The sequence below is a fragment of the Cladophialophora carrionii genome, assembly GCF_000365165.1.
Source record: "Cladophialophora carrionii CBS 160.54 unplaced genomic scaffold supercont1.4, whole genome shotgun sequence".
Taxonomy (NCBI): Eukaryota; Fungi; Ascomycota; class Eurotiomycetes; order Chaetothyriales; family Herpotrichiellaceae; genus Cladophialophora; species Cladophialophora carrionii.
In genome coordinates, this window is record NW_008481829.1 from 2286188 (window position 1) to 2299834 (window position 13647).

The following is a 13647-nucleotide window of genomic DNA, read 5'->3' on the forward strand; positions in this document are numbered from 1 at the left end:
GGATAGGATGGGATACTTTGGATAGGATGGGATACTTTGGATAGGATGGGATACTTTGGATAGGATGGGATACTTTGGATAGGAGGTAGGTCAGGTACCTACCTTGAGGTTACCTACCTAGGTATTGTGCGTGTGTGTACTCTACACGGAGGAGGTTACATGTACATATATTATGTATCAATGGCTTGATGTCTCAAAGTATCAATGGATTCGATTTTTGGACGAATCCTAATTACCAGCCATGTAGTAGTTGTGGTGTGTTATGTGACCGACTACCTATAGATGTATAATGAGCGGGTGTAAGAGAGGAGACACGACTAGGACACAGGCAGGCAGGCAGGAGTCTACAATATGTTTCTGTGTTGTCGTACCGTATGATCAAGCCTTGAGTAACATTCCGTGGAGGATGGGTATAGAACATAACAAGCGGCCACGGCCACAGCTACAGCCACAGACAACAAACCAGCCTCTTCAACTCAATCCGTTTCGAGTCTTGCTAAGGGCGTTTAGTTTGACTCGGACATAAACGCAGATAAGGTACCTCGTACCCTGTATCATGTTCAATGTAGAGCCAGGGGAGAGATAGTACTCCTCGCAGTATGTGACAGGGCCTCACAAACACGGGACATGCCTGCAGCGGGTGTGGCAGTCGGACGATAGGTAACAGATCACGAATCGCGGGTTCAGATCATACTGTGCACAGACAAATACAGATACAGCCATATTGATAGTAATGCCGTGTAGCTATCATTCACTCAGGCCAACAGTAGACGTACGTGGTGGACCACGACATTCCAAGCCATTTCCAAGCAGGGGCCTCGTGATGCTGAGACCCAACGCGCATGGTGCATCGGGATAACTGTCACATGGCCATCCTCCAGGGTGACTGCTGCTCATAGCTCATCACTCTACATGTCACCGACCACCAATCCATGCCGAACCCTCAATAAGCATAAAACAAGACCGTCTCATCATTACTCTGGCGGATCTTCTTGTTGGTACGAATGAGCCAGAATTTCATGACCCACGCCCCGGCGGCACAGGCGACGGAAAAGGCCGCCGAGCTGGTCATGGCCATAGTGTAGCGCGGCTCGTCGGAGCTGGGCCAGAGATACTATGGTTTGAGTTTGACGTCAGTGATGATAGCCCCAGCACGTGGCATGAGAGGTGGGCAGGCAGTAACTCACCGGAGTCCACACGAAAGAAGCATTCGCAATGGTATTGACAATGGCCAGGCTGGACGCTTTCTTCTCCTTGGTCTGTCCGCACGTCGAGCCCACCCAGCCCAGAATGATCGAGTTGACCGCGTAGGTGCCGATCGCGAAGACGACCATGGCGAAGTATCGTGCGCCCGTGTTCAACGTGGCGCAACCGAGCACGAACCCAAACACGGCAACGGCCTTTGCGCTCGTGATGTGCCAGGTCCGTTCGTTGAACTTGCCCGAACTGGCGGACCAGAGGATCGAGATGATCCCCGCGATGAGGTACGGCGGGCAGGTCAGCACCAGCGTGATGGTCTGGTTGAAGCCCAGCGTCTCGACGGCCGTGGGGAAGAAGTTCTTGAACCCGTTGGCCGCAAGGTGCATGTGTTGCATGAAGGCGAAGAGCCAGAGCTTGGGGTCTCGCGCGGCTTCTAGGAGGCCCGCAAAGGTCGAGGTGCCAGCCTTGCCGCCGACCGTGTCGCGCTCGATACGTTCGTGGGCGAGTTGTCGTTCTTCGGCTGTCAGCCATTTGGTGCTGAGAGGATGGTCTGGGAGCGTGAAGACGGCGCCGAGGGCGATGACAAATGTGGCGATACCCTGCAATTGGACCTGTTAGAACTTGGAATCACTGGGAGACAAAGGTAGGGTGCCATACCTGGATGATGAAGAGCCATCGCCAGCCCTCAAGGCCGGCTTTGCCATCCAGCTCAAAAATACCCAGCGCAATGAGACCGGCGAACGCTGTGGCGAGAATGTTGCCGGTGTAAAGGATGGAGATGCGTGTGGCGATCTCTTTGCGGGTGTAGAAGATTGAGAGCATGAAGAGCGCGCCAGGATAGTAGGGGGCCTTGGGATTTATTAGCACTCTGGTGTAGTGTAGGCGGGTGGTGATAACGTACCTCTGTAACGCCCAGGAAGAAACGAGTGAGAAGCAGACCGGTGAAGTTCTGAGAAAGCGCTGTCAAGGTGCTGACGACGGCCCAGAGCGCCATGAAGAAGGACATGTAATACGACGGACGGACCCGGGTCAGGATCATGTTGGAGGGCACCTGGCCGATCAAGTACCCGACAAAGAGAATGGACACCTGAGGAGAGCTATCAGCGGCAATTCACGCGGGGAGTGCAGGGCGGACGAGGCTTACGCAGGTCTGGTATTGCGTCGAGGTCAAGCCCAGATCTTCTTCCATGTCGTTGATACGGGCCAACGCAATGGCATTGCGATCCAAGTAGTTGAGCCAATACATGATCCACAGTGTTGGCATGATCCATCGATCAAGCTTCTTGACGAGTCTGGATTCAATATCTTGTCAGCCTTGCACAGCGACCAGCGACAACGGGAACATAGCATACTGGATCTCTTTCGGGTCGGTCTTCTTGTGAGCTCCTGAGTAATCGATGCGGACAGGTTTGCCTTCGCTGTCGACGACATATTCTTCGTGGGCACCTGCTGGTTTGTCGACCTCAACGATAGGCGTTTGGCGGCCGCCGTCGATCACGGTCTTCTCGTTGTGTTCATGATGAGCTGCCATGGTGGTGGTGAAGATGGAGCAGGAAGGATGTGGAAGACGACTGGGGTATTCTCCTTGAGCGCAGGAGCTGATGCACTCAACTCGAGACTGTTTGATAAGAGCTGCGAATACTCCAGGAAAGAGATCGTCTGAGAGGAAAACTGCCGACCTTTATACCTACCGACCTACCTACCCCGGGTCCATCTCTCAGCATACTCGACCACGGCGCTGGCGTTCATGGATAATGTCGACATTGCTCATCACACTCTTCAGGGTCCCCCTCATTTTCGTGCCAGCGCACTAGGACAGGACGTCCATGGATGAGCACCTAGGTGACAGGCATCGGGATGACAGACCAAGACACCAAGCCCGCCAAGTCCTGTCGACGACCCCGGACTGATGACCCCGTATTGGCGGAGAAAGCTTTGAGCCTTTTGCCACCTAAGCCTCTTCCGGCAAATCAGAAAATCCCAATGATACCCAAGACTCCGCGGCATACGTGAGCCAGGAATGATCTTTCCCTGATGCCATTCTAGAAAGATTGGCGTGCAGCGATGGCGGAGGCGTAGCAGTAACAAACATCTGAGGTCCTGACTTGGCGGAGCGGAGTTTGCATCATGCTAAGTGTCCTTCACCCCTCGTAATGACATTTGCCGTCTCGCCCTGGCCCTGGATCTCCCGCTCTCAAGTGCCGTTGCCTGTAGGTTGCTGCTTCCATCCCGGGATCAACCTTTCGAAATGGCGTCTGGCGAACGGCGAGCGGGAAGAAGCATGGGATTTGCCTCTGTAGCCCAGAACCGGATCCCAGTGGGAGGAGACACCGACCTTGGCAGGTGGGATTCTTCGGGCGTTCTCGAAGGTTTCTGCTTACGGAATATTGCATGGTCCCCCAGGGTTGGTCTCTGCCATGCTTGTCCTTTCTTGATGCACTGGGAAGCTATCGCCCAGAAGTCCCAAGAAACGCCCAAACCGTCCAGCATCATATATAGGACGGATGACAGATAGTGTACCTTCCTCGTTAGGTAGTGGGCTGGCATGAGGTACGTGAAGGGTTTCCGCGAAGGCGCAGAGCGGACCTTTTCGGCATGAGCTTCAGACACAAATCTAGGTCAGTCCACGAAGGACCATGTCTCCCAAGGACGGTCGCAGGGTACACGCGCTCCCCACGCCGATGACTTTGTCTCGACTGCTTTGCCGTCGCTGAGTACAACACCCCGAGAAGCCTCGCACTTCACTGGACGGAGGAGTTGACCTTCGGACGCTGGTTAGCTCTCAATTGGCACCGAGCTAGGGCAATGCGGTGCCATTGACATCCACACCGGATGCCTGCTCCGACATGCATGTGAAGAAATCCTGGATCTCGCCAGGTCTTGGTAAATCCCCAGTCGCTTCGTTGCCGAGGGAGACTTAGTGCGATCCCAACGTCCTAACCACGTCCTCTTGGCTATCACCCGACGCTACATCTGGGCAACTGATGAGACTCCTCCAACTGGTGGTTTGGTGGAGTCCATATCGCCCCTCGACGGCGCATTCAGGCAGCCCGATCATACCGGCCCAACCCGAAATCTCAGTGCAGTCAACGGTTTCACGGGCGTATTGATGATTCCAGGCTCGACCGCTGCCTTGTGAGCAGCACACTGTCTCTCCCACCGGCGACCAGAGTAGCTTGATCGCATTGGAGCGCGGAATGGTCATCAAATCACCTTTCTGTGCAGTCAGTGGGAGTCGCCATCCGCAGTCCATGTCCGTGTATGCAAGGAGCGACGGTGAGGTGTCCAGAATATGAAGTCTACTGTGCCGATGTGTCCAATTTTGACCGGGATGGGAACCACGCACACGGCTATCACTGCTGAAGGTAGGCTTCGAGGTCGACGGAAGTGATGGTGGCATTCCGATTTTTGAAGCTGTGAACGCGTCGCTCCATAGAACAAGAACTCATGCCGCCCCAACTCAAGCTATATCCTCATGTTTGGGCTGCTGATAGTCGATAGTCAGCCATTCCACTCTGACCTGTTTGTGCTGACGAAACACCGAAGCCGCGCTCCCGTGTTTCCTGCACTTCCAACGATGTGGCACAAGCGAAGGAGAAGTGATGATGAGGAGCACCCATTTCATCGAGGCAACCACGACGCCCGTCGGATAGGACTGCCATTGCTTGTTACCATGAGATCCGGGTAGTTGGACAACTCGCAATTCGACAGATACGACCTCGGTCGCCCATCCGGTCTTTTCCATCTGAAGAAGCAGGCTTCCAGCGGGGATCATGGGACAGAGACCGGCACGGACATATCGGCGTCTTCGGCGCATCACTTCTACTATAACGCAACAGCCATTAGCGTGAAATACTTCGCCGTATATGATATTGCCCTACATAGTAGTGTTTCCTTGTGCTGCTTAATTACTCCATACCGCCCCCCTGTTCGCATAACCACCATTCATTTGCATGGGTGCGCGCCATATCTGGAGGCTCAACCGCTATTTCCGGAGCGTCCAGGCGCCATGCCGGCACTGGTCCAGCTGCCAGGATCGACCGTCAGGTCACAGCAAATGGGCAAAGATCAAACATGACAAGGGCAAGAACGACATCGCGAAGAGCAAGGCCCGAACGCATTTGTCCGCCGACATCATAATGGCATCAAGACGTGAGGAGCTTCTAACGGTTCAAGGAGGCAAATTGGCTGATTGACATGCAGTGGGCGGGCCTGATCCCAGCATGAACTCCAGACTTGCGCATGCGATTGCCGTTGCGAAGAAAGGTCAACTATCGAAGACGTCTATCGAGCACGCAATTGCCAAGGGCCAGGGCAAATCTCCCACAGGTCAAGCGCTGGAGAACGTGACCATCGAGGCGATGCTGCCTCACGGTGTGGCTGCGATGATCGAATGCCAGACCGACAACAAAGCGAGAACATTGACAGACATTCGGTACATCATCACGAAGGCAGGTGGCACAGCTACGCCAACAGCATTCATGTTCGAGAAGAAAGGACGGGTGTGCTTCGAAGAGCAGGAAAAGATAAGCGTCGAGGATGCCCTGGAAGAGGCCATTGAGGCAGGGGCCCTCGACATTTCGTCGGAAGATAACAGACTGGTGGTTGAGACCGAACCAGCCGATGTCATGGCCGTTGCTCAGAAGCTTCAAAAGAAGCTGGAGCTTCAGGTGGAAAAGGCAGAAGTGGTGTACGTGCCGAACGAGGACTCTGTGGTTACCCTGTCTGAAGAACAGGAGGACGAGGTGCAAAGCATTTTAAATTCTCTAGAGGAAGACCCAAGTGTCCATAATCTGTACGTTAATGCTACCTAACAGCAGGCATACTCGTCTTGACCACATCTAATTCTGGACTAAACGTGTCTTCTCGTGCCCGTGAAGGGCTATCTGCGTGATGGTAGGAATGTTCAGCCGTACAAGCCGCTACGGCGGAGCACTGAAACAGCCCTTGGTTTCTTCAACGTGTTGTGAATTCATATCTCGTAGTCTGATCATGGTCAATGTACTGCCTAGACAAATGAGAATTGAGGTGTAAGTGAAAAACATGACACATTTCCACCTGAGAATGTCACAGCGGACTCCCTGCCTCTAAGATCGTCGTCGGTCACCCACAGGATGGAGCCTGGAACGACGCTGGTCAACTGGCAGCAGGCCTTTGAAGGGTATCGCATCCCACAAACTCGGGCAATTGAGAAGCAACTGCGATCAAGCGCAGCGCAAAACAAAGAGAAGCTCAGGACGCTTGTTGGGTAGGTTGGATCCCGGATACCGTCTGCCTTGCGCCTTGCCTGGACAAGCCCCCGGACTTTCCGCCTCTCCCACTCCCGGCAGGAGATTCCAAGACAATTCACTGACCATTCATCTACAGTGGCAGCTATCGTGAGCTTCTCGCGACCGCCCAGGCCATTGTTGTCCTGGATGAGCAAACAAGGTCCGCAGAGGATCACCTGTCATCCATTGGTCACAATTGCAGACCGCCTCAGCTAGATGCGAATCTCAGACCACCGCCAGCCGACCGAGTGGCCCTCGCGCAATATCGGCTCTTACAACGATGCTGCACGACCATAGCGTTGTGTCTACGAGACGACAAATTGCTACTGTCTGCACGATTGATGGTCGTGTCGAGGCTCCTGTTGAAATCCCTTAATGATCAAGAGGCCACCGCAAAATGCCTTGACTTTCTGCGTGGCAGGCTCACTAGCCTACGGCGGCAACTTCTGCTTCGCGTGGATTCCAAGCTGAATAATCCCACGTCGAAATTGCCAGCTCTGCTGGAGTCAATCTGCTCTTACTGCCTGGTTACGAGTAGCTCCGCGGACGATGCCCTCGCTCACCTCCGTCATCTTAGACTCGAGAAGATCCGCCGACGACTCACAGCTTCGAGACAGCCGTCGGCAATCTGTGAGGCTCTTCGTTATCAGTTATCATCCTTGCAATCCTTCAGGAGCCTCATTGGACTTCCCATAATTGAGGCGATGAACGAGCTGCAGAGAAGGCCTATTTTGGCGGATCCGAGTATTCGAAACCTTGAAACCCTCGACTTTGACCGGATTGCGTTGCTGATCCCGGATGATATTCGATCATTCGCCCCCTACTTCAGGAGAAGTGCGCCAACGTCAGAAGAGTTGCAATCTAAATTTGAAAGCTGGTCGCAAGATGCTTGTCGGGCGCTCTCCGAGGCTCTACGCCAATATCTCTCAGAAATGAGCCACGTAAGCGAGGTGCTCGAGTTGCGGAAACGGCTATACACCCTTCTCCTACCCTCTTATTTTTCAACACCGGCGGGGTCCTATCTCAAAGAACAGATGGCGCAGGCAATCAACGAGAAAGTCAGCGTCGTTTGTCGAATGCAAGGGGCACAGTTAGACAAGAGCACGGACTTACTACTTCAAAAAGAAACACGTGGCGAGCCGGCCCTGCTGTTGTGGGACGAGGAGATAGCGCTAGCAGGTCTGGACGCTGGGGGCAACACACTTATCAGGCAAGTCCGAAAGCGCCATGCTGGCCACAATGGGGCTCTATCGAAAGCCTCGAGGACTTTGACTCGATGGTTATCTACGGCAAACGCGACTCTCAATCAGCTGGATGCGGTCTCGGACACAAGGTGGCGAGACATCCTTGAGGAGCCTGACGAGGACGATGAAGTTGAGGCCGCCGATCTGATCACAGAGCTCGGAGAGACAGATCCGAAACTCTACAAGGAAACTTTAGCGGTGTCGCTGCGAGAAGCTGTTCTCAGGCACGAGTCGCGCATTGCAGAGGCTGCTGCTCGAATCTTGAATGAAAAGAGTGATATATCCTACATCGTGGCCTCCTTGCGCTCAATTCGACTTTCGATATCATCTCTGAAGCACGTCTCACCAGAACATTTCAAGTTTGACAGGTTCCGAGACATCGTTCCGAGGTTGCAGCAAACGCTTGCCAATGAGGTAGCAGAACAGCTATCGTGGAGGTTACGAAGTGGCGACAGAGCTGGAAAATGGGACACAACCTTCCTTCCAGACAACATGCCTTCGCCTCGAGCCTTTTCGACCTTGCGTCATCTGTGCAGGATAATGTTGGATCTCGGCGGCACAGACCTGTGGTCCCCTCCACTGGTCGCGTTGGTCAAGGAAGCCGTCAGGTTGAGGATATTCACTTCTGAAGTTAAGCCCGGCTATATGCACACCGACTTCGACGAAGTATACCTAGGCATTGCTCTGGACCGTGACCACGCTGAGTTTGCTCAGGACGTTTCGAACAGGAAGGAGCTTGTCAGGTCCGCAGCCGAGTACTGGACAAGGACGAAGCTCTTGTTCGGCGTGCTCGCCTGAGAGAAGTGGCCAGAGTTCCGACTTGGCCCTGGAAGAGACTTTAGTTGACCTAGACAACTCGCGAATGACAGTCTACATAACGAGTCCGCTAAACGGACTGGATTGCTTGTTGGAACCTTCGCCATGGCCGTGGAAGACCTGCAAAGGAAGCATCACCAGAGACCCGGAGAAACATTAATCCGTAATGCCACTTGCAATCCGTCGTCTCACAACTCAATATCTACGCGGTTCTATCTTGCCGAAACCACGAGCGAACCCTCTCATCGATGAGCTATGTCTTAGATATACCCCTTGTTCGCCAACTGCTCTTCACTCTTCCCAGCACATCCTGAGTTGCGGTTATCGCTTCCTATGCTCAGTTGCTTCTTGACCGGAAACTCAAGAAGTGCTGAGATAGACTCCTCGGATTCCCTCGATATGAGAGATCCCGCAGAGGTTCCCAGCCGCCTGTCACCAATATGCAGCCGGTTGAGCTTTCAGATCTGCCAGGAGAGTCCTCTTGGAGCAAGAGGAGAATCGGCGAATCCGAATACAATGGCCAGCTCGAGGCGGATGAAGATGTCCAGGCAGAGGACAAGCCGCTTATGGCTTTCGACCTGAATGATGAACGTGATATTCAACCCACGAAGCAGGAACTCGCGACCCTTCCCAGGGTATCGGACAAGATCCCATGGCGTGTCTACACTGTTGCATTCGTTGAGCTCTGTGAACGGTTTTCGAATTATGGCACCACGATCTTGTTCCAGAACTTCGTCCAACGCAGCCTGCTCACTCCAACCGGTCGAGCTCCTCACCCCAGCGGGGATATCGACAATAATCCCGGTGCCCTCGGGCAGGGTCAACAGATGGCTACGGGCCTGGGGACGTTCTTCTCTTTCTGGTCGCAAACGACACCGTTGTTGGGTGCCTGGGTTGCGGATACGTATCTAGGAAGGTAATGTCTAATGCCCACTCTGTCCATGTCAGATTCCACTCACATGTCGGAATAGGTACCAGACAATTATGATCGCCATTGCAATTGTGGTTATTGGACATGTGATTCTAGTCATTGCTGCTCTGCCGTCGGTCCTCCAACACACCCAAACAGCCCTTATCTCGTTCATACTCGGCCTGATTATCTTCGGGTTCGGCACGGGCGGCTTCAAACCGAACATCTCCCCTCTGATCGCAGAGCAGATTGTCCATGACCAGCCGCGCATCTCATTTGACCCCAGGACAGGGGATCGTGTGATCATTGACCCAGACCAGACGGCAGCGAGGATATATAACTGGTTTTACCTCTTTATCAACGTTGGCGCACTCTTCGGCCAAATCACCATGTCGTACGCGGCACTGTATGTCGGGTATTACCTCGCGTTTCTGCTTCCGACGCTGATGTTCCTCCTCTGTCCGATGATACTGCTCCTCAACAAGAAGAACTACCGTCTAACACCACCGCAAGGCTCAGTCCTTGGTCCAGCCGTCTCGTTTCTCATCTTTGCGGTCCGTCCACATTGGTCGTGGAATCCGCTCCGTACGATAAGCAACCTCCGCAGCACGAACACCTTCTGGGAGGATGTGAAACCCTCTCTTATCCCGCCGGCCAAACGCCCCCCATGGATGACCCCAGCTATCGACGACGCCTGGGTCTCGGAACTGCGTCGCGGGATACAAGCCTGCTCTGTCCTCCTCTGGCTCCCACTCTACTGGCTCACCTACAGTCAGATGAACAACAACCTGACATCCCAGGCTGACACAATGTACCATACCGCGGTTCCGCCAGAGATTGTCTCGAACCTCGACCCACTCGCCCTGATCATTTTGATTCCCATCTGCGACCTGCTCATCTACCCGTTCCTGCGCAAACGCGGTGTGCGCCTGACGCCGATAAGGAAAACGACTCTCGGGTTCTGGATCGGCTCGACTGCGATGGCCTACGCCGCCTTCCTGCAACATTACATCTACACGCACAACTCTTGCGGATATCATCCCTCCGAAGGTCTTCCCTCCACCTCTCCCGTCCAAGACTGTCCTCCTGCGTCCATCTCGATTCTCTACCAAGCACCGATCTACCTGCTCGTCGCTATCAGCGAAATCCTCGTCAGCATCACAAGCATGGAATACGCGTTCACAAAGGCTCCCAGAAACATGAGATCTATGATTCAGGCATTTGCGCTTTTAATGGGTGCACTAGCGAATCTGATTGGAGAGGGGTTCCTGTGGCTGGCGAGGGATCCGTTTCTTGTCTGGAACTACGGGGTCATGGGACTCGTGGCCTTTGTTGCTGGAGGGATGTTTTGGTGGTGTAACAAGGAATTGGATTGGGAGGACCCGGTAGAACACGTCGGGTCTCGAGCCGCAGAGCGGAGAGGCCAGAACGAGGAGCAAGCGTCGGAAGTCAAGCCCGATGGTCGTGGGAGAAGGTTTGACGCGAGCTGGAGCGTCGTCAGTGAAGAGTCCGAGGAGGACGAGGAGACCCTGCTCCGTGATAGACTGCATAGGAGGATGAATGGAGACAGTCCATAGAGCCAAAATCGTTCGTGCAGCCTCGCGCCTCGCAAGGCTGAGCTTCGCAGGTCTTGGCACGGGCAGCTCGGCAAAGCTTCTCTTTTCTGGCGCGACGGCCATGTCGATGTGTCCTCCAATTCAAATTGCATCGTGGAGCTTTCAGGAGAAGTGCCGTTGCGACGTCGACACCTGTCCCCTTCTGCCTTCCTGTCCAGCTCTTCTTCCCTTCCCTTCTCGTCCTTGTCTTTGGTCTCAGGTCCAGATCAAGCTGTCCGTCTCAGCGCAGCAACCATGTCCGGCCGTACGTGCTCCTCGCCGACCGCCGCACTCTGGTTGTCGAAATTGCTAACACCACGAACGCAGTCCGCTTTCTCGATCTCATTAAACCGTTTACACCCCTCCTCCCCGAGGTGGCAGCGCCCGAGTCCAAAATCCCCTTCAATCAAAAGTTGATGTGGACAGGAGTAAGACAATCGCGTTCCCTGCGAGACGCAAGAACCCAGGACTAATGAGGGCAACGCGCAGTGTACGCTCTTGATCTTCCTTGTCATGAGCCAAATGCCTCTCTACGGTATTGTCTCATCAGACACGTCGGATCCGATCTACTGGTTGCGTATGATGTTGGCCAGTAACAGGGGAACATTGATGGAGTTGGGTACCACGCCCATCATTTCCTCGGGCATGGTCTTCCAGGTACGTTGCTGCGTCTTGAGCTACGACAGCATGACTCTGACCGCGTGCAGCTCCTCGCTGGTACCCACCTCATCGACGTCAACCTCGACCTCAAGTCCGACCGCGAGCTATACCAGACCGCACAGAAACTCTTCGCCATCATCCTCTCCTTCGGCCAAGCCTGCGTTTTCGTGCTCACGGGTCTCTATGGTCAGCCCAGCGATCTGGGTGCGGGCATTTGCCTCCTGCTGATTGTCCAGCTCGTCCTCGCCGGGCTTGTGGTTATTCTGCTTGATGAGCTGCTCCAGAAGGGATATGGTCTGGGTTCCGGCATTTCCCTCTTCATTGCTACGAACATCTGCGAGTCTATCGTGTGGAAGGCCTTTTCCCCGACCACAATCGATACCGGCCGTGGGAAAGAATTTGAAGGCGCAGTGATCGCGCTTTTCCACCTGCTCGTGACATGGCCTGACAAGACCCGCGCTCTCCGCGAAGCTTTCTACCGACAACATCTCCCGAACGTCATGAACCTGCTGGCCACTCTCACAGTCTTTGCCGCCGTCATCTACCTCCAAGGCTTCCGCGTCGAGATTCCTGTCAAGTCGTCCCGCCAGCGCGGCATGCGTGGCTCCTACCCCATCCGCCTCTTCTACACCTCCAACATGCCCATCATGCTGCAATCCGCCCTTGCCTCCAACATCTTCATGATCAGTCAGATGCTCTACACTCGCTTCTCGGACAACCTCCTCGTCAAGCTCATTGGCACCTGGGAACCCAAGGAAGGCTCATCTCAGCTGTACGCCTCCAGTGGTATCGCGTACTACATGTCCCCACCACTCAACTTCACCGACGCACTCCTCGACCCCATTCACACGGTCATCTACGTTACCTTCATCATCGTCACCTGCGCCGTCTTCTCCAAGACGTGGATTGAAGTTTCTGGCTCCGCACCCCGTGATGTGGCAAAGACGCTGAAGGAACAAGGGCTCGTTATGGCCGGGCACCGCGAGCAGTCCATGTACAAGGAGTTGAAGAGAGTCATCCCCACGGCGGCGGCGTTTGGCGGTGCGTGTATCGGAGCCTTGTCCGTGGCGAGTGACATGCTTGGTGCATTGGGCAGTGGCACCGGTATTTTGTTGGCCGTAACCATCATCTACGGATACTTTGAGATCGCGGCCAAAGAGGGAGATTTCGGCCAGGGCCTGAAGGGCTTGATTGCCTAGATAGATGATTCTCGGAGACTCTGTAGTTTCAACGGTGCCCGGCCCGGTGGAGGGGATTTGAATTGGGTTTACCTTTCAAGAAAAGTTATGTATGACTGAAGATGCATAGCCAAGGTTGGGAAAGCATACGCAGGGGCAAAAGCGAGAAAGACGGTAGGAACTGTCTTGCATGTACAGCGGCAAAAGCTATACAAAGACACCCTACACCTGTACTGTCAACCGTGTACTTGGTCCGAATCCTGGCGAGCACGTCCACGCTCTTGTAGTCGTGAGAAGATGGAAAATGCCAGCGGCAGCGGCAGAGGGGATAATGGGCTCCACACGTAGCAGCCGTTGTTCCATTTCCTGTTCCCTTGGACGAACAATTACCCAGCTGCAGGTCCGCACCGTTTCTCACATCAGTCATACAGTACGGAGTGGACTCGCTTGCTTGCCTTTTTCTACGGTACCAGGAATTCCTGTGTAGGTAGGCATAGCTAGCGCTAGCTAGGTATATATCTACTGTATGTACAACCTCGTCCTCGTCCTTGTCGGTGCGCATTCCGGTATAGCATAATCTAGACGTCGTAATCTATCTATCTGTCTACCTACCTATCAGGCAAGTCTGCATACACCGTCTTGCCACGGTTCTGCTTCTTCTGCCCTCCCTCCCTCCCTCGAAGCCATGGCTCCATTCTGTCACGACGATTCGATTCGACTCGATTCAACTCGCTCCTCCTCCTCCTCCTCCTCCTCCTCCTCCTCCTCCTCCTC

At 54.1% G+C, this 13647-nt stretch overlaps 5 protein-coding genes across 5 annotated transcripts; 4 read left to right on the top strand and 1 right to left on the bottom strand.

Moving 5' to 3' along the window:
* Window positions 1-943: 943 nt before the first annotated feature.
* G647_05483 (uncharacterized protein) lies at window positions 944-2731 on the bottom strand (the record flags this gene model as incomplete). The annotated part of the gene is made up of 6 exons (XM_008729813.1): window positions 944-1114; window positions 1188-1799; window positions 1858-2049; window positions 2102-2287; window positions 2345-2492; window positions 2553-2731. 6 exons carry the CDS (start codon window positions 2729-2731, stop codon window positions 944-946), a joined length of 1488 nt encoding a protein of 495 aa, XP_008728035.1.
* Window positions 2732-5153: 2422 nt separating this feature from the next.
* On the top strand, window positions 5154-6014 carry G647_05484 (uncharacterized protein; the record flags this gene model as incomplete). The annotated part of the gene is made up of 2 exons (XM_008729814.1): window positions 5154-5352; window positions 5404-6014. The coding sequence occupies 2 exons, from the start codon at window positions 5154-5156 to the stop codon at window positions 6012-6014; spliced, it is 810 nt and encodes a 269-aa protein (XP_008728036.1).
* Window positions 6015-6314: 300 nt separating this feature from the next.
* On the top strand, window positions 6315-8512 carry G647_05485 (uncharacterized protein; the record flags this gene model as incomplete). Its single annotated transcript, XM_008729815.1, has 2 exons — window positions 6315-6448; window positions 6568-8512. 2 exons carry the CDS (start codon window positions 6315-6317, stop codon window positions 8510-8512), a joined length of 2079 nt encoding a protein of 692 aa, XP_008728037.1.
* Window positions 8513-8970: 458 nt separating this feature from the next.
* G647_05486 (uncharacterized protein) lies at window positions 8971-11017 on the top strand (the record flags this gene model as incomplete). The annotated part of the gene is made up of 2 exons (XM_008729816.1): window positions 8971-9446; window positions 9502-11017. 2 exons carry the CDS (start codon window positions 8971-8973, stop codon window positions 11015-11017), a joined length of 1992 nt encoding a protein of 663 aa, XP_008728038.1.
* A 273-nt stretch (window positions 11018-11290) lies between these two features.
* Window positions 11291-12894, top strand: G647_05487 (protein transporter SEC61 subunit alpha; the record flags this gene model as incomplete). Its single annotated transcript, XM_008729817.1, has 4 exons — window positions 11291-11300; window positions 11363-11463; window positions 11525-11692; window positions 11743-12894. 4 exons carry the CDS (start codon window positions 11291-11293, stop codon window positions 12892-12894), a joined length of 1431 nt encoding a protein of 476 aa, XP_008728039.1.
* Between the last annotated feature and the right edge of the window lie 753 nt (window positions 12895-13647).